Genomic DNA, 19006 nt, shown 5'->3' with positions numbered 1-19006 from the left:
AAACAGTGTAAATTACCAATGGTTTAGGAATTAAACCAACTGTAAAACTGTTCTAGAAATCTGTTTTAAGGCAGTGAGACAGCACCATAAGAAATGTTCCTTCTTTCACTGAAAAGGCTCAAACAAATGAAGCCCTAAAAAGCCTTTAATCAGTGTTGGTTAATAATTGGTATAAAACTGTTGTTAAGGAGTGGGCAGGTGGTTAAAAAAGACCTTTGTGGTAAAAACAACTTTATAAAATCTGTGACTCGTGTACTAAAAACTTGATGGAGCGCATCACCGTGACCATGGCAGTTAGAATTAAATTGGCACTTATCCAGCATATCACAGTCATGTTTTCTGGTGATTGCACAATACTGTTTGTGCTTTCTGAGTTACTATCATCATCTTTGACTCGTTTTGGAATGGGCAGTAGCGTACAACACAAACACCACTGCAGTCCTGCGACCAGCACCATGTGGCACAACAGAGGTTAGAAGAGAATTAGAAGACCGCATTGTTCATGCAGCACCTCAGGGTAAACTAAAGGAAAAAAAAAAAAAAACACAAACAAAAGAAGTTGCACTGTAAACTGGTACAGAGAAACAGACAGAGAGAGAGAGAGAAAGAGAGGAGGAAAAGGGAAAAAAATATTCCAGTTTGGCTAACACATGTGCAATCTGCTTAGATGCCCTTAGTGTAGGGCCCTTTCCAGTTGACAAATGGAGTCTCAGTTGGCTCCACAGGTATTGAAATGCCTTGAAATTAAACTAATTCAAGCTTTCCACTTCAATTTTTCTTCCTGACTTTGCAGAGTTAGGTCTCCTGCCTACCTACAACACACCATTCTCACTCAGGGACCTCGGCGTGCTGCTTTAATACTGGCAGTGGTCTAGTGGAAACAGATTTTACCATAATCCTCCACCAAGGTTTGTCCCTTTCAGAGAGTTGATTCAAGCGATGAATCCAAAATGTCATCATGGTGGCTGGTGCTATCACTGTCACAGCTTTGTGCGCTCGAATAGTTGGCTGCCTCTTGAAGCCTCATTAGCATATTCATCTGAAAGAAGAAAGCAATGTTTACATAATCTCGTCTCGTTTAATGCTGCAATGACCGTGTGAAAATTTAATTAAGCTCCCTTGCTGTATGAGGTGTGCTGGTATCTAGCCGAGGGGACCATACAAAAGGATTTCAGAAAGGCCAGGGTGTCAGTGGCTCCTCCTGGCACCCTTTCCGTTGCCTTCTGGTCTTTAAATAGAAATTTAAAGGTCCAAAGAGCCAGAGGGCTATAACGGAGCTGCCTGATAACTCTCTTTAATTCAGGGGTGAGACCGGCTGCAGCTGCAACACTGGCAAAGGAAGGAAGCCGTATCACAACTGGACATCTGGGCCCATATTTGAAGACCGTCAAGCTTGCAGATAATTTTTGGATGGCATAGACACACTACATTGGAAAAGCAACTGAAAACATAACCACACTAACATACTCCCTCTGCAAGAGAGAGACGGGGAGGGAATGAGAGAAGGGTGGACTGAGGCCAGTTGCTTCATAAAAGAGTCTCATCTGCTGTCAAGGGGCTGACCTCAGCAGGGAAGCAGCAACAGATCCTCCTACCCAGGAGAGGGAGAGCCCTCACATAATTTGGGGATTATTAGAACCTGAAGCTCATCTGAAAAATTATCAAAAAGCACCATTAAGCCCCAGAAAATTGCTTGGATGCTTGACGCCTAACTGTGTGTAATGATCAGGATTTTATTTATAAAACAACTGCTTCTGTCGCCATGCTCAGGGCTGCAAGGATTGCTGACATTTCTTTAGTGTTTGTCAAGGAACAAATAGGCTGTCAATACAAAAGACAAGCAATGAAATATCAAAGAGAAAAGGAGGGGGTGGGGGGGGGGGGGTGGGGGTGTGTGGGGTGGGGGTGTAGGTGTGTGTGTGTTAAGCTCCTTTTTCCGGCTTGCTCAGGAATCCTCACATCTCTGTGGTTTCAACCTGCACAGCTTGTAAAGTTTTCTCTAGGCGTTGGACAGGATTTAATACTCTTCAGGGCTATCAGGTAGATTTTGCTGCAGGTCTAATAGGTATCCATGTTTGAGAATACAGGATACGTGTGGAGGGTGTGCAGTGCAGCCTGCACATGAAATGCACTGTTTCTACAAGCTGGGTGTCTGTCTCCCTGTGAGCACCACTGGAGGCAGGGGCAAGCCCTCCTTTCACAAGTTTCAAGCTTCTGATATTTAGTCAGATACAGATACTGATCACAGTGTGCAGGGAGCAAGGAGGACAGGACACTGAACTCGAGCTGCCTAAGTCACTGACCATGGCAGGGGGTGTTGGAACTAGGTGATCTTTAAGGTCCCTTCCAACCCAAACCATTCTATGAGTATATGATTCCAAGTATTTTCACCTTAATTGGAGGTGATGCATACATGCTGGCAGCCTGGCCAATACACTCACTGGCCATCCAAGTCACAGGGTTGAACAACCACCCCAAAGCTAACGGACTGGGAGATAGGGGCTCAAATGAGGTGATTTTCTACACTTCTTCAAGATGTAATGTCTGGTTTTGGATACTGAACACTTCAGCGAGGCTGAAGAGTCATTTTCTTAGCACTGATAAGAGTTAAACGCATTTTCCTCTGAGAAATTCCCTTTTCCAAGGGCTGCCTGTGTTCCAAAAGTACACTTCTCTAAAATTGTATATTGAATTGTGATAAAGGCAGTCTATAGAGAAAGCACTATACAAGAATAGCAGTTTAATATATGCAATTTAATAGTCTGTTATCAGAGGAGGCAATGGTAAACCCAAAGGTCTGGGATCATATTTGAATAAAACAATACATGGCACTGAGGGAAATCAACCTCTTATCTTTTAATGCCACCACACTTGCATTCCTTTTACATTGAGACTGTTATACAGTCATCAGTTATCTTGAAATGTTCTGAGGAATGGGAGGATGGCTGTCTGATTTGCATTTCCACTGAATTCTCCACGATAGACAAGTTAGGTAACGAGAGTTTCTCAGTCCTTCATTTGTAGAATGTAGATGAAGGACTGCCCAACCTGGAAAGGTGATTTTAGAATAAACTCGTTACTAAATTGCTGAAGAGTGGTGCACAACCATTATAATGTTGAAGACTGGATACATTTCTGGACAGATGGGAAACCCAAACAATTTAGGGACATATTACCATGATGGTAATACCTGCCCTCCTGCTGTATTTTACTTTTATTTTCATCCTTATTAAGAAATTATAGTAGGATTCATTTTAAAAGATCATTTTGCAACAGGTACATAGTAGTTTTTCCTTGTACAGTGTACCATTTAACATGTGACGGTGAAATACATACTGAAAAACCTTTTTGCTGAAGTTTAAATCTTACCAAGGGATCACCCTCTGCGTCAGTCTGTGGAATGTGCTTCGAGGTTGTTCCTTCCTTTGCTGATGCATAACCTTCATAACCAACATCTTCTGGTCTTAACTGAAGTAATGATGGCCACTCATGCTGTAGAGATGCAGAGCTCCATGGATAGGTATCAGCTACCCACTTGGAGGGATCCTCCCAGGGTGCCCTCTTACCGTACATCTATATTATGGATAGAACACAGGTAAGTATCCTACAGAGTTTTCAGTACCAGTTGTAACAGCAGGCAAAAGTCATTGAAAACATCTAAACCCCTTTAATAAGTGGTTTGCTTTCAAAAGTGCTCAGCACTCAGATATGATACAACATTCAGAAGACCTCATCTCCATTACTGCTCCTTCAATGTGCAGAGTGGCTGCAAGTCGAAAAGCACTGAAACACTAGTGATACTTTTAGGCAACAGTGGGAGCCAACAAGTTTTTGATACAAGGTGAAATGAGACCTTTATGTAATTTGCTTAAGGGTATCAGTGAAATTAACTCAGACCTACCTAAAACATTCAAGTTAATTGGATTTTGTTTGAAGTGAATTAGGAAGTGCCAGTACAGATTGTTCTCTTATCCTAGCAAAATGGGATGCAGAAGCAGACATCTGTCCAAACTTTAAGTTTGAGATCTTTCAAAATGTTTAAGAGAAGAAATTCACAAAGGATAGGTTTTCCCTACTATGAAGTACAAAAATGCTTATGAATCTGGAAGGAGGACAGAGGAAGGAAGAATAAGAATATTGCAACTTTAGGCGGTCTGGTAGCTTCCTCACTAAAATGCACCCTTTTCCACATCGCTGCTCACAGCAACATGTTAACCGAGAGCCCCTTGGTTGCTGCTTTACAGATTCCCTTTAGCTGTGACAATGACACATTGGAACAGGGAGCTGGTCAGCAGGGTTTGCTGTGGTTTCTCCCAGCTCAAACAGCCTCATGCAATCCAAGGAGTAGCACAATATTGGCAGGGCATACACTCATGGAGCATTTAGACGGGCTGCACTCCTAAAGGGCGTAAAACAGTGAAGAATTTTAGTGCTAAAGCCAGAGAGATGAGTTGTGTTTATCACTGCAACACCTGCTCCCAGGCACTTGCTGAATCCACAGCCAAGTTCCCTGTATTGTGCACAGAGACACTCAGGTTTCTTCTGCCCGACACTGAGGCTAGGCTGCTACAACAGGGATCTGCCTAAATAAGCCAAGAGGAAATGTTTCTCAGGGAGGTAGGAGGCTAACTCCAGGCTGCAGGCAGCACTTCCCCTCATCTGAGATTAACAGCGATTAAATCTTTTCTGGAATCTGGAGCAAGGCTTGTAAATTTTGTGTCTGACAAGTGAGTTTGCAAAGTACCAGGTTAGAAAGACATTTTCTACCCATCCCTGGTTCCAGGAACATCTAATTATATCATATAAAAGATTTCTGTTTATTATTAATAATGTTCTATGGAAGCCATCCAAAGCAGCTAAAAACTGGAACAGTTCATGAAATAACATATTTTCTTCTATATGCTGCCATCTTCTGCTCCAAAGTTGAAGTTTTCATTTAAGTACATATCCTGTACACTTGGGAAAATATGAGCATGAAGACTATCACTGCGTTTTTATAACTGGTCTAAACAAGCACTGTTAATCTCACTGTGGCTGTTCTATCAGATTTTTGGCAGTTTTTTGCACAAGGCATAAACACTCTCCAACTCCCAGAGAGATAAGTAGTTTTAGCAAAGTATGAGATATTCAACAGGCAAGATTCTAAACCTCCATCGCATCAGTATGTCACTATATCAATACAAGGTGATAAAGAAACTGCAGCTGCTTACACAGTTCATTGACTAGTCCACAACAATCCCCTCTGCACTGTGCAGTAGTTTCTTTTGGTGTCACGTGTGGCAAAAAACCTGCCTTTCCACAAAGCGTCTTTTCAGAGGACATAGAATTGCAGTGCATAAAAGAAAAAGGAAAAGGAAAAGGGACAAAGCCAAACAAAAACTGAATAAATAAGAAAAAATCTGGATTAATTTCAAGATTTAAGTTTGCTCCAAAGATGCGAAATGGTCCTAAATCTTAACCTATGTGGTGCTATCTACAGCAAATCCATTTGTAGCCCGCTTTCTATTAAAGCAGAAGAAACATTACTAATTCAGTATCAATCAATGGAACTGTTGTTAACATGTAGCTCTGTGAAGCACTGATGTGATGGCACTGTTATCCACAATGAGAATTAGTCAGGAGGGAAGCTTAGCCCATATAGAAGAAAAAAAAAAGAGAAGCAAATTATGGGAAATACAAGTAGGGGTGCAAGATACAAGGGCAGAAAGGGACAGACCCTCATGTTCAGCAGGGCCAAAGAGTAAATAATCTCATTCTGGTTAGATAAGGCCACTAAAAAGTTAGTTAGTTTGTTTATTTGTTTTCTGAATGGTGAAAATATCCTTGCTCACAATCTGTCCTCCACAAGCTCGTGTCCCTACATCTCCACACAGGTGGGAGAGGATTAGGTGGACCAAAGCTATTTTCTTGCATGAGTGTAAGGGCTATTAACTCTTCCATGCAGAGATGGGCTGAGACTGCCTTGACTCAGGGAGGCAATCTGAGCTTTAGCATCGCTGTGGACTCTGTTTAAACACTGGAAAATGAACCTTCCTCCAGTCACGGAGGAGAAACCATCTTCATAAAAGACAAGATATGCTAGTGCTGGAGCAGCGAAAGCCGAAGCACATCAAGGTAAGATCAAGAGAAAAGGAGTTCAAGGCTGATTTCTATAATCCCTCCAGAGATTTTTTTTTTTTTATATAAATGCAACAGCATTCACACTTGGATGCATTAGTTAAAAGTAGCTTGTAGAAAGCCTATGAAACTAAATAAAAAAAAACTGTTGGGAAGCAAATAACATACCTGAAGTCCTTCTCTCACAGCTTCCAGAAGATATGGCACCAGGGAATAGTTCCAGAGGTCTGTGAACCACACTCTGGAGCCATCAACATCCATGGGGCAAGGGAGGAAGAGGCGGGGACCTGAGAAGTAGAGTTGTATATTAAAGAAGTAGAACTAGGGAGCACACTAAAAATAATCTTCACAGAATTAACAAAGTAGTATTGGAGCAAACTTGAGTGAAGAGAATGGTAATACAGGACTACAATAAGGGAGCTATCAGCCTCCTGTTATTAAAAATGAATGAGTGTCACTTTATCCAAGTCTAGGGCCTGATGAACACTTACAAGTTTTACAGGCATTCTATGTAAAAGAATGACTTCTTTGCTAGCATAGCTATTCCGCAAAAAGACTTCAGGTACATGTGTATCTCCCACCTGCTAGTTTGCTGAACTGACCATCCGAGTGTATTTATTGCTGTAATTATGCTGCAGTGTGAAAGCAGAAAAAAACTTAAGCTTAGGAAAGTTGCTATTTTTTGTAAAGTTAACTTTTAAAAATTTTGGTAATTTACTTGAAAGTTTTAGCAAGCAAGGCAGAATAATCAAGAAATATATACTCATTAAACTTCCCATTTTCATTTCCTTCTTGCTGGCAACCAGACAAATTCCCCACTCCGATGTCGTACTTCCCATTGAGAGATGACTTTTCTTAAAAAGATAATATATCCTTCACAAATCTCTAAAATACTCAGCCTGAGTCCTTATTTCAAACCATTCCACCAATGGACTCACCAATGGTTACATCTGAAGAGCTGTGCGTTTCTAGGAAGCTGTTGAGATGATGCCATGTTTTGGGGATCCAGTCAATGATTTTGATGAGCTCATTATTGCGTATGTTCTTTTCTATTTCAGTCTCAATCAGTTTCCTTCTCAGATATCTGCCCAAGAAACCTTTAACAGGCTCTGTGTGATTAGCACACAGCACCCACCTGGGTAGAAAGGATAAATGTCAAGCAGCAATGAATAGCAAATACATCATTTTCTCTTAAACATATAGATGAAGGTAATGTCACAAGCTTCTGAGTCTCGTTAGTCAGCAAGTATAAAATTGCTCCAATAAGCCACTTTATTGCCCACTGCTACAACACAATCATTACAGGTTTCAGCAGGAATTCAAGACACTGCTGAAGACAAATGGAATGCAAGGATGCAATCGTCTTCAGCAACTTGCTAGAGATACCAGAAAGCATTTTATTTCTTTCACCCTTCCCCCACACAGTTCAGAGGCCCATCAATACAGGAGGGACACAGAAACGAAAATACTTTGCTGTGATGAGACACAAGATCAATGTTTGTCAAAGAACTGGGCTGAGAAGCAGTGAGATGTGCAAACACGGCCACAGTAAATATAGAGCGAATGTACCTGAAATTGTGATGCAGCTCCAGATTTGGTGAAGAAGAAACTCCCTGGTTCATGGTTCCAATAATATAGGGACTGAAAGGAGAAAAGTAGTAGGTTTTTTTCAAGGGAGAATCATTCAGCTACCAGAAAATACTCTTTATTCTTATCTGCACTAGGCCAGCTTTAAGAGTCTCTGGATTTATTGTAGTCTTAGATTTAAAATATTTCTGAGATGCCCTTTTTAAAATGTTCGTTCTTGTATGATTTCCCTCTTTGCACATTTGTAGTTTACTAGTACTCATCTGTAACATAGAAATAAATGAGGCAATCCTGCCTTCACATACCTCACAATTTTGAAGTAGACTTAGAGTTTTAATTTCAGAAGCCCGTGAATCTCATGAGTACGACATAGCATGCAGTGATTTTATGAAGGGAATTCCCTATGATTGCATTTTTACAGCCGAAATAGCCAAGGTTATAGGCCAGTAAAAGTTCCAGAAGACATTATTTTTATTTTTGGCAATAAAGGACAGTTAACAAACTTCATACTTCTGCACTGCTACAGGACAACTGTAGGAAGTGCAAGCCTATCAGATATACAGCTGCTTCTGCATGGCATGGTTCGTGGGTTCACACATATCCCAAATTCCACTATTATAAAGTGCATTTCTTCTTACTCTCCCACAAGCTGTCCTCAAGGTACTAATGAGCTTAAGTGATCTGACAGGGTGAAAGGGATAAGACCCTAGTTCAGTCAAGCATTTAAGAACATTCTTAAATTCTGTGGTACATTTGCATCTCACAGAGATGCATGGAATTCATATAAATAAAGTGAAGCAGACAACTAAGCACTTGGTTGAAGAGGGTTAAAATTATTCGAGCACATAAGGGCTTTCCTGACAACCTATGGGAGTCTGTTTCCACTGAGACATCTTATTTTGCAAAATAACAAACAGTTTTTACTGTTTTAAATGCAAAAGGCACGTGAAAGGGGAGAGAAGAGCTACTACCTACCATTTATTATATTTACAGTTGAGGAAACCATTGAAGATGTCACTTAGTGAACTGATGTGGTGGAGGTTATCAAGAATTATGACCACAGGGAGGTCAGCACCATTGTTGTCAGCACTGCATTGCTCAGCTAGGTTTGCTAGGTACTGTCGCAGATCCTTCCGCAGAATTAACAAAAAAACCCAGAAAAGATTAACCCAGTTAGACCATAGATGTAATTTCAGCGGAAAAGCTATTTAGAAAGATAAAGAGGCTGCTACAGAGTTTCCCCACTGTGGATCATTCAGCTGGATCAGCACATGCAGGAAGATTTGCTTGTTAGATAGGGCAACATTGAAGCCACATGCTAGGAAAAACAAAGGCACTAAACATAAAGCAAGTGACTGAAGCGTACACATTCCTATTTGGTGGATATGTTCCTTAGAAACCTGCTGATAAAATATCTTATCTCCAGAGGAAAATAGGTTGCAATAAAATATGCCATTTCCAGTGGTCTGAGATACTCACCTTCATTGTTGGACCTCCATTCTTAGGAATGCAACATGTATATACATAAAAAACTCCATCAAATTATCACACAATTTAGGCATATTGAACTGCTCCTTCAGATATTTCCTTTCACCACTCTCACTGAAAATCTGTTTGACCTTTTGGGGATACTATATCACACGTCTTAATAAAATTTGTTGTGTATTTTTTTTTTTTTTCTACCAGCTATCTGTCTGGCTGCCATTTAGTGCTGGAGTAAAAGAGAGCTTTCTATAATCAAAACACTTCATATTTTTCTCAACACTTTGTTGCCCTTGAGGGTCTGGACTAGCCAAGTTTTGCAGCTATATCTCTAGAGGTATCTAATTTTGTCGGTGTTGAGAATGCTCGGTATTATGGACAAAGTTCCTATTGCGGTTTTACTTTCTGGATCAGGGATAGTAGAATCTTTTTTTCTTTAAAGGGAACATGCAATTTTTTTTTTATTTCAAGAAAGATTTATATTTGGCTTTTTACGATCAGGTGTCTCTAGGGGAACCTCATGCGTCTCTTCCATGGAATAGCACCATACGTATTATTCAAACACACTTAGTATTTGACAATGTTTTTTCCTTTTTTACTACAAACTAAAAAGTTCTATATAAATCTTAATAGAAACAACAGAAAAGGAAAAAGAAAACCAACCAACCCACCCAAACCCAAACCAAAACTACATACAACAAGCAATTTACCAGAAATCCAAAAGCTTGCTCTTTTGTGGGACAATTTTCATTATAAATGTATATGACGTAACAGTAAAACATAAACACATCCCCTCCCAAAGTAAATGGGATCATAAATCCTCTGTATAAAGACAGTGAAACGTGTTGTTTTTACTGCAATGGTCCTCTCACCTCTCTGTGATCTGTGTATTCTTCCTTCTTATATCATGTTAACATTCATTATGTTCTGTGCAAATCAGAAAGCTCTGAGCAAAGCCTTTCATTTTCTTTTCCCTGGGTACCCAGTTAGGAGTATACCCAATTTAGGACAGCAAGAGAATAGCATTATCTGTGGCTAGCACAGCAGTCATGCTAGAAGCTTGATAAACTGAGCTATGTAAATCCCTGTGAATGTGACATGATGCATGAAGTAATTTTAGCATGGTCAGCTTCCTGACCGATGCACGCCAGAAACGGTGGCAGCAGTTGTATTTATCTAGTGCTGCTTAAGAAGCTGAACCCAAGACAGTAATTCAAAATCCCCATTTTGAAATCTTTGCTAACAATAGGCTGCTATTATCACTATAAAAAAGCAAGTTAGACTAGTATTATTATATATACAACCTTTATGACAAAGGAATTACAGATACTCTAAGAATTGAATTTACAGGGGAATTTGATTCTTTGTCTATCCTTAAGGTTGCTTTCCTCAAGTGGAGGGAGAATTCAGACTTCTTTCACAGCACTCCAATGGTTTGTTTAGAGCAGAAAGATCTGTTCTCTGTTCCTCACTGGGGTTGGAGACTGAATTCTCGTAGGAAAAAATGCCAACTAATCAACAAAACAGCATGCCAATTAATAGGATCTGCTCTGCATCATCACTACAATTTGGACAACAGATTATCTTTTCATTTGTAACTTACCTTGCTTGATTTGTGATCTATGTTAAAAGTTGCAATTGCATCCTCAGTTTTTTTTCTGCCAGATTTAGTTATAATATATTCAGCCAGCCTGTTAGCTAAATAGGTCTTTCCTGTGCCACTGGGTCCCGACAGAATAATTCTGCGATGCTCCATCAGTAAATTAAAGTACCGCTGGGTAATTGGCTTAGGAATTAATGTGTCAAACACAAAACTGTCCAAACTGTTTTCTTCCACTCCTGGGAACAAAAGAAAAGAAAAATGGCCTGTCTTCATCCTTGCTACGGTAGGTATAGGTTTGGCCCAGCACCTGATGGCATTGGTGCCATGCTCAAAGCAAGGTGCATTGGGTTTGTGCCGCAAGGTTTTGGTAGCAGGAGAGCTACTGGGGTGGTTTCTGTGAGGAAACTGCTAGAAGCTTCCCCTATGTCCAATAGAGTCAATGCCAGCCAGCTCCAAGATGGATCCGCCGCTGGCCAAGGCTGAGCCCATCAGCGATGGCTGTAGCGCCTCTGCAATAACATATTTAAGAAGGAGGAAAAAAAAACACCTGGGCTACAGCAACTGCAGCCGGAGAGAGGAGTGAGAATGTATGAGAGAAACAACTCTGCAGACACCAAGGTTAGTGAAGATGGAGCGGTAGGAGGTGCTCCGGGGCACAGATACCCCTGCAGCCCGTGGTGGGATGGCAGTGGCCCCCCTGCAGCCCATGGCGACTAACAGTGGAACAGAGATCCACCCACAGCCCATGGAGGACCCCTATGCTGGAGCAGGTGGATGCCCGAAGGAGGATGTGACCCTGTGGGAAGTCTGCACTGGGGCAGGCTGCTGGCAGAACTTGTGGCTCCATGGGGGACCCACACTGGAGCAGTCTGTTCCTGAAGGATTGCATGCCGTGGAAGGGACTTGCATTGGGGCAGTTCCTGAAGAACTGCAGCCCATGGGAAGGATTCACATTGGAGAAGTTAGTGGAATAGACCCCATGCTGGAGCAGGGGAGGAATGTAAGGAGTCCTCTCCCTGAGGAGGAAGAAGCAGCAAAACCAACATGTGACGACCTGACTGCAACCTCCATTCCCCGTCCCTCTGCGCTGCTGAGGGAGAGGACATAGAGAAATCAGGAGTTAATTTAAGCCGAGGGAAAACAGAGGAGTGGGAGGAAGGTGGTTTTTTAAGATTTGGTTTTATTTCTCATTATCCTGCTTAGATTTGATTGGTAATAAATTAAATTAATTGGTGAGTGATCTTCCTGTCTGTATCTTGACCCGTGAGCTTTTTGTTGTATTTTCTCTCCCCTCTTCAGCTGAGGAGAAGAGTGATTGGAAAGTGATTGGCAGCTTTGGTGGGCACCTGGTGTCCAGCCAGGGTCAATCCACCACACAAGGTAAGATACTTCTGCCTAAATCAAACTCTTATCAAGGACTTTGTTACTGTGGAAATGCTTGTATCCTTCCACAGGGTCAAAAAATTAAACAGTGATAGTGGGATGAGATGAGTGGGAGAGATTAAATCACAGTAAACGTGAAGAGAAGGCTCAGTGAAGCAAAGATGTATGTTTCAGATGCTACAGGCAACCATGACAAAAAAAAGGTCAAAGTGACAGCCAGAAGGGATACTGGTTGTCACATCAATGTATGTATAATTCTTCTGAAGGTCCGTCCCGCCCTCCAATAGCAAATCCCCATAGCTTTTGGAATGTATTGAATTTTTGCTGTGGAACTGGGTAAGGTAGTAATATTTCTCATAATAACCTCTGTTTCGGGATTGTTGGGTTTTTTGCCACTATTCAGAAATTTGTACTTTGCTGTGATTTGTCAGTCAGGCAGAGAAGGACGGAGATATTGTCAGATTTCTCTCAAAATGCCTCACTGCGTTAGGTATTGTACAATGTCATACAGAAAGTGTATGCGATAAATGAGTCTTTGAACTGGAGACAAAGTACAGAAAGGTCAGGGATAAGGAAAAAAAAAGATGGATTGGGAACTGCAGTGAAGAACTCTACGGTATCTGCAAAAATATTCTTGGGGTTTTACCCTTCAGGTTCACAGTGATGATGTTGTTATCTCCAACCAGGTATCCACAAGGCAGCAGTTCAGGCACTTCTAGGCTATGGGCTCTAATTACATCCCCTATGCAATAGCTAGCAATGCAGTCAGAGCTTAAACCCAGGCTAGTAGTTGGATCCACTCGGAAAATATATTCCTGAAATTATACAAAAACAGAAGACAAAAAAAAATAAAAATGGTTATTGAATGAAAGCAGTTTGGAAAATATTTTAATACAAGCGAAGTCATTTGACAAGGAGATTCTTGCAGTCACATTCAAGAGAGAAGTGCCGACAATCATGAAAAAGAAGAGCAACATTAAGAATAAAGTTTAATATTGGTGTTAGCTGTATGTCAAAAAACAGAGCAAAAGCTTGGCTAGACAACCCAAAGAATACAGAATTTTTCTTAAGTGAAAAAGAAAATGGAATTAATACTTGAGCTAATTTTTCACTGTCTTACCTTAAAGAGACGTCTGATTACACCATCTAAAACGTCCCATTTTGTTTTTCCGCTGACACCAATTGATCCAATCAGATATGCATGTGGTTTTTGATCCTGCAAAGACAGATTTTTGACAAATGGGCTAAAAATGGTGGTAATTAGTTTCTGTGAAGATTCATAATTTTCCCCATGAAGAAAACCAAGATTATTTAGAATGAGAAGTTACAACTGTGTTAATAATCTCTGTGCCAGAACTAGATATAGACAATACTACTTTAGTGCATCTTTTTAAAGAAGGAAATACAGTATCTTATTCTGCTTTTAGATTGTATCTGTATTTATAAAGAGCTAAATATAAAGAAAAGTTGCATTGTATTCATAGTTTTTTGTAATACAGAACATGAAAACCCGACCATGCAATTCCAAATTGATTGCCTCAGCAGCATATTCATAGTTGCACTCTACGGGTTCCAAGGCATAGATGTAATTTATAATGACTTTTACATGGAGATACCAAGTCCCAGAACATCTTACTACTAATTAAACTGAGAATTGGTAGTGTCTGAGCCACCACAAAAGCAGAAGGAGACCATATGACGTTAGTCTACAGAGGGTGCCTAACTGTACTGAGCATGAATGACAGAGAAGAGAGCTGCTATCTTTAGGATATTTCCCCTTGGTTCCTTGCTGAAAATACTGAAACAAGCTGAGCTACCATAGCACAGGATATGTCTGAGCTATTATTCTGCATCCAGACCTTTGGGTGATGAAACTTACCTTGACTCGACTATAGCCCTTGTTTATAGTGACTAAAATTTTCACACTATGACCTTCTTTGTGGAGTGCTCCATCAGTGACATCATCCAACAAAATATCTACAATAAATGAAGGGAAGGAAAGTGATCAACTGGACAAATCACATCAGTTAGGTTCACATTATCAGTTCAATATTTGTTCAAAGGTTTTTTCAATTAAAAAGAAAGGCTGCCATCACAACAACTTGCAATTGTTTTAATCTTTACTTATTCCTAATTCACCTTTTCTCTTGGAGATGAAAAAAAGTTACATTTTGTCAATTTTTGAAGCAATGTTAGGAGCTTTAATCATGTAGAAATGAATGGGGAAACCATAAATAAATAAATTATTGTATTATAGTGTTGCCTTTGTTTTTTTTCTTAGAACTTGTTCAAAATTACTGTATATGCGCAATGTAATGTTGTTTAAAATGTGAAGTAAGTTTATATCTTTGAGCACTCATTGTGTCCTTTAGAGTGCCGTAAGGAGAAAACCAACAAATCCTTGCACTGCAAAATAAAACATCATTTTAATTTATCTTTCCAGCTGATTTCTTTACTGTCTTTACATATACATGGCACAGTCTTTTTCCTCCCAATACAGGCTTGCAAACAGTATCCATTAGGAAAATCACGTTGTAGTTCTCCAGAATATGCGACTCTGTATTCAGCCATTCCCCTAAGAAAAGGTTTCATTTTTCTTGGAGGTAGAGAGTGATTCTGATCCGCTCTGTGCCTCTACTTCTACCTCCTCACTAACTCCTCACTAACTCCTGAAATGAGAAAGCAGAAGGATGTATTTCTTACTGAAGGCTGAGCCTGAAGGTTTATTGCAACGGATAAAACTGCTGTCTTCCTCTAGAAGTTCTCTCAGAGATTTTACTGCTAGACATTTAAACTAACTATGAAATTAGGAGAGATTATGGATCTGCATTTTCTTCAAAGGCCAGCACAGTAATCCACTACGCTAATTCCTGCTCATTCTTATTGTGGTGATTGAAGTAAAGCATCGACTTCATGTCATAGTCTGTATAAGGTCAGATTTCACCCAAATTAAATGAGGTGCCAGTAAGATTCAGTCACTTGCTCAAAGGAAAACCAAAAAAGACTTACGAATAGTACTTCAATGAATGTATTAAAAAATAAGTCCTCATGTAACAAGTTTGACAGTTTACATCCTGATCTGTCGGGATTTTTTTAAAATGGATTGAATAAGGAAGCAATTTTGTTGTAAGCTTGAACGAATTTATGCTTGTTTTGTTCCCAGCAGCCAGATTTCCTGTACCACCAATATTAAATGTTTCACTTCACTTGTATTTCAGCATATTTGATAAACCCATTAAGAGTTCCCATAATGTCATAGTTCATCTGAGGGCAATTTACAATATATCTGATTCCCTGTGAAATTTTTCAATCCCTAAATGACCCTTACATAGCCTTTTAAACATATTTTTCTCTAAGTCTTTAGAAATGAGGCTAGAAATAAATTTCACTTTCTACTAAGAGCTCTCCCTCTCACTGACACAAGGGGATACAAGGGGCTAAGAAGAAGCCCAAGGGGGTCTAATTTCATGCTGGCGCTAATTGCTTTAATTACCTCCTGCCAGACCTCCTCCATAGGTGCACTATGGTGGCTCTGTCTCACTTCTTGTCTGAGCTCTGACATGCTTTTCATCAGTCTTGTACTGGTCCTTGTCTGCTGCTTTTTAATCCAGCGACTGAAATACAAAAGTCTATGGCCACCGAGCCCCTCCCCAGTTTGCTGCTCACACCTATCTGGAGGAGATGGTCGTACTCTTAGGAAGTGGCAATGGATAGCTTTGGTCATTTCCAGATGACCACTGATCATTTGAAGACACTGGTCTCCCAGAAAGTTCCACGGCATTTTTTAATATGATAAGCCAAAGCCCTTGTTATCTCTCTCAGCTTAGTCTCCAGCATGATTAACCTCTCTGTATCTCAGGGACTTTTGTTCAGTAACACTCCAGCTGCCACAGAAATCCCATGAAACTTGGGTGGAAGCTGTCACCCTTCCAAACTCTCTGGCACGGCAACAAAATGATACTCACAATGATCAAAAAGGCTGGATTCATAATCAAATAAAATCCTCCACACCTCATTAGGCACTCTTATTTCTTTAATTTCTTATAACCAAAAGTAATCACTTTGCATGCTAGAAAAACATTTAGAACCAATAACACAGAAAATTATGTAAAGCGTATATTATATTTATTCCTGTATCTAGGCAGACTTAGTGCCAAGCAACAAAGTGCTAATAGATGCTTTCATGAAAGAGATTCTACAATTACCATTTTGAAAAAAAATCTGTTCTGGTTTTTGCGTTTTTTTGTGTGCTTTTTTGTGTGTGTGTGTGTGTATGTGTATGTGTGAGCAGGAACCATAGTTTTTCTCTATGTTTTTCTCCCTGTTTTTGCAACACTTCATTGTATACCGAGGCCCAGCTCAGGCTCAACCATGCTAAAAGTTAAATCTGGCAAAAAAGTAGGCTGGAATGTAAATAAAAAATACACCGATATTCATATAAAACCTGATATTAACTAGAAGATATGTTCAAATATCCATGTAATCAATGACTGGCAAGATAGTACAACTAACTGTCAATCCAAATTTATAGTTAGGCAGTTTGGCATGTTCCCAGCTGTACTCTTGCCTAGACTCTTTCTACAATTATTAGCCACATTTTTATTGCTTCCAGAGACTGCATTATACTTTCTGTGGAGTCTACACTAATGAGCGCTGCTTTGCTTCTGCTCTGCTCCTGGTTCTAATGTTAGAGACAGCACTTCTATTTCTTGGCTACATTATCAAAACAAGTGTAGAAGGCTTATTGTCATGAGCTCTATGGCATGGAAAATAATCAAATGTTAATGTTTAGGATGCGGACCAAAATTCTGCTTGCTTTCTTTAATTCACAGAAGACAATAAGAGCACTTAATAAGCCAAGCGGTGTTTGGCTTCTGTGTTAAATGGCCACTTGGTCCAATAGGCTAACCAGCTATACCACATAAAAAAAATGTGAGGGATAAAGCTAACGGAGATCACCTTCAGCCCCAGCTGCAAATACAAAATGAAGTTAAAAGAGCTAACTGAATGGTAAAAGATCTGTAAACAAAAAAGAAAGTTTCATGCACTGTGCTCGTGTTTGTCCCATAGGGACACGAGAATATATCCACACAGTTGTCATGTACTACAATGGATATTGTCCTTTTCAAATAAATTGTAAGCTAGATGACCAAAGAGTAGTTAGATGGCCAATTAGGTAGGTAGTATCTAGCTAGAAACTAAGCAAACATAATGAACAATCTGTTACTATTATTCAGAAACTTCTAAAAGCTATATTTTAGCTTTTGAGGAAGACATTTTTTACAACGAGGGTGGTGAAACACTGGAATAGGCTGCCCAGAGGAGTTGTGGCTGCTCGGTCCCTAGAAGTGTTCCAGGCCAGGTTGGATGAGGCTTTGAGCAAACTGATCTAGTGGAGGATGTCCCGGCGAATGGCAGGGGGGTTGGAACTGGATGCTCTTTAAGGTCCCTTCCAACCCAAACCATTCCATGATTCTATGATTTTCAGAAATGACCATCAGCATTCTTCCTCACCTACATTAGTGAATATATGTCTGATGTTTACCTGAGTGCTATGAGGCATTTTAGTTTTCAGGTATGTCTGTCATATATGGCCCATTGAGGGGTGAAAATAAGAAATTCTTACTAATTGCTGAGGCATGCATGTGCCCAGAATATGTGTACCTGATGTAACAGATTCTGTGATGTTTAAATTGTTCAGAGAAAGTCCAAGTGACTGCCGTGATGAAGAAGATGATGTGCTGCTTGAAGACTCTGATGATGGCCGGGCAGGCTTTCCAGTATTTCCGGTCTCTGCCTTTAAACGATCATTTTCAGCTTTCAAGATCTCAATTTCATTCTGTATTTAAAAGAAATCAGCATAAAAGGTTATTCCTTCAGAAAACCACTGGGGGTGGCTGTGGCTATTCTGGTGTTTGCTGTTTGCTTGCAGGAGCTAACTTGTTTATCACTTTCACAGAAGTATGTAGCACTATATGTCAGAAGTATAGCCCTTTCAGTGAAAACTTGATTACCTTCACTTCTGAAATGAAGAGGGAAAACCCCTATAACCTTGTTTTATCTTTTGCCTCAAGACAGTTCCTAAACAACATAAGCTTCAAGCTTCTGTATTTATTGTACAGTTGACCATAGTACGAGTATGATGAGAACATTTTTATTGTCAAATACCTTAGGTAACAGTCAGTTAAGAAACTTATTGTTAAAATCTTAGTTATGTTAATATTTCTAAAGTAACAGAGCATTAGTACTGCCATTGAATGTAAAATTTAAGTAGTAACTTCACAGTGGAGAAAGGAAATAGAAAATGGACAATTAGACATTGATAGTTTAATGGTTTCATAACCCTTCTTGCTATCAGACAAGACTTTTTGATCATTCAAACATGGGATTGTTCACATAACAGCCAGCAAACCCTCTTTGATGCAAACATACAGTGACAGATGAATCAGAACAACTAGGAATTTTTTTAAGCTAAATCCTCTGTGGTGCCAAGTGATTATTGAATGTACAATAATAAAATGAAAACTTAGCCTGAGAACAGGCTGGTACCAGCTAAATCTAGCTTTCAGTTGTTTCACGAAGCACAGTACAAAGCAACTGCTTATTCTCGCAGACGGTTTTGCACATCAAATTTAATTCCACATTCATTAACACTCTGCTAAAAGTCCTATTCTTTTATGAAGGCTGTTCAGCTACTTTATACATGTGAAAACATAAGGGATAGCATCACAAAAAAAAACTGCAACAGCTACAAAGAGATTAGAACACATAGGCAAAGGTGAGGAGATTATGACAGGGAAGGGACAAACCAGCAAAACAGTGACAGCAGAAAAT

The 19006-nt window shown here is 39.9% G+C and overlaps 1 protein-coding gene across 6 annotated transcripts in view; it reads right to left on the bottom strand.

The window, feature by feature from the left end:
- Positions 1-919: 919 nt before the first annotated feature.
- NAV3 (neuron navigator 3) overlaps positions 920-19006 on the bottom strand; it is a 279388-nt gene continuing 261301 nt past the window's right edge. For all 6 annotated transcript variants that reach the window (XM_086609950.1, XM_086609951.1, XM_086609952.1 and 3 more), the window contains 11 exons: positions 17837-18011; positions 14052-14149; positions 13293-13388; positions 12819-12987; positions 10790-11025; positions 8680-8834; positions 7687-7758; positions 7056-7252; positions 6286-6404; positions 3370-3573; positions 920-1039 (listed from right to left, as the gene is read on the bottom strand). In XM_086609950.1, the coding sequence (XP_086466076.1) occupies positions 920-1039; positions 3370-3573; positions 6286-6404; positions 7056-7252; positions 7687-7758; positions 8680-8834; positions 10790-11025; positions 12819-12987; positions 13293-13388; positions 14052-14149; positions 17837-18011 (1641 nt within the window). The remainder of the gene's footprint in view (positions 1040-3369; positions 3574-6285; positions 6405-7055; positions 7253-7686; positions 7759-8679; positions 8835-10789; positions 11026-12818; positions 12988-13292; positions 13389-14051; positions 14150-17836; positions 18012-19006) is intronic.

This window comes from Tauraco erythrolophus, chromosome 4, assembly GCF_009769465.1.
Source record: "Tauraco erythrolophus isolate bTauEry1 chromosome 4, bTauEry1.pri, whole genome shotgun sequence".
NCBI lineage: Eukaryota > Metazoa > Chordata > Aves > Musophagiformes > Musophagidae > Tauraco > Tauraco erythrolophus.
This window is presented reverse-complemented; position numbering and strand designations above follow the sequence as displayed.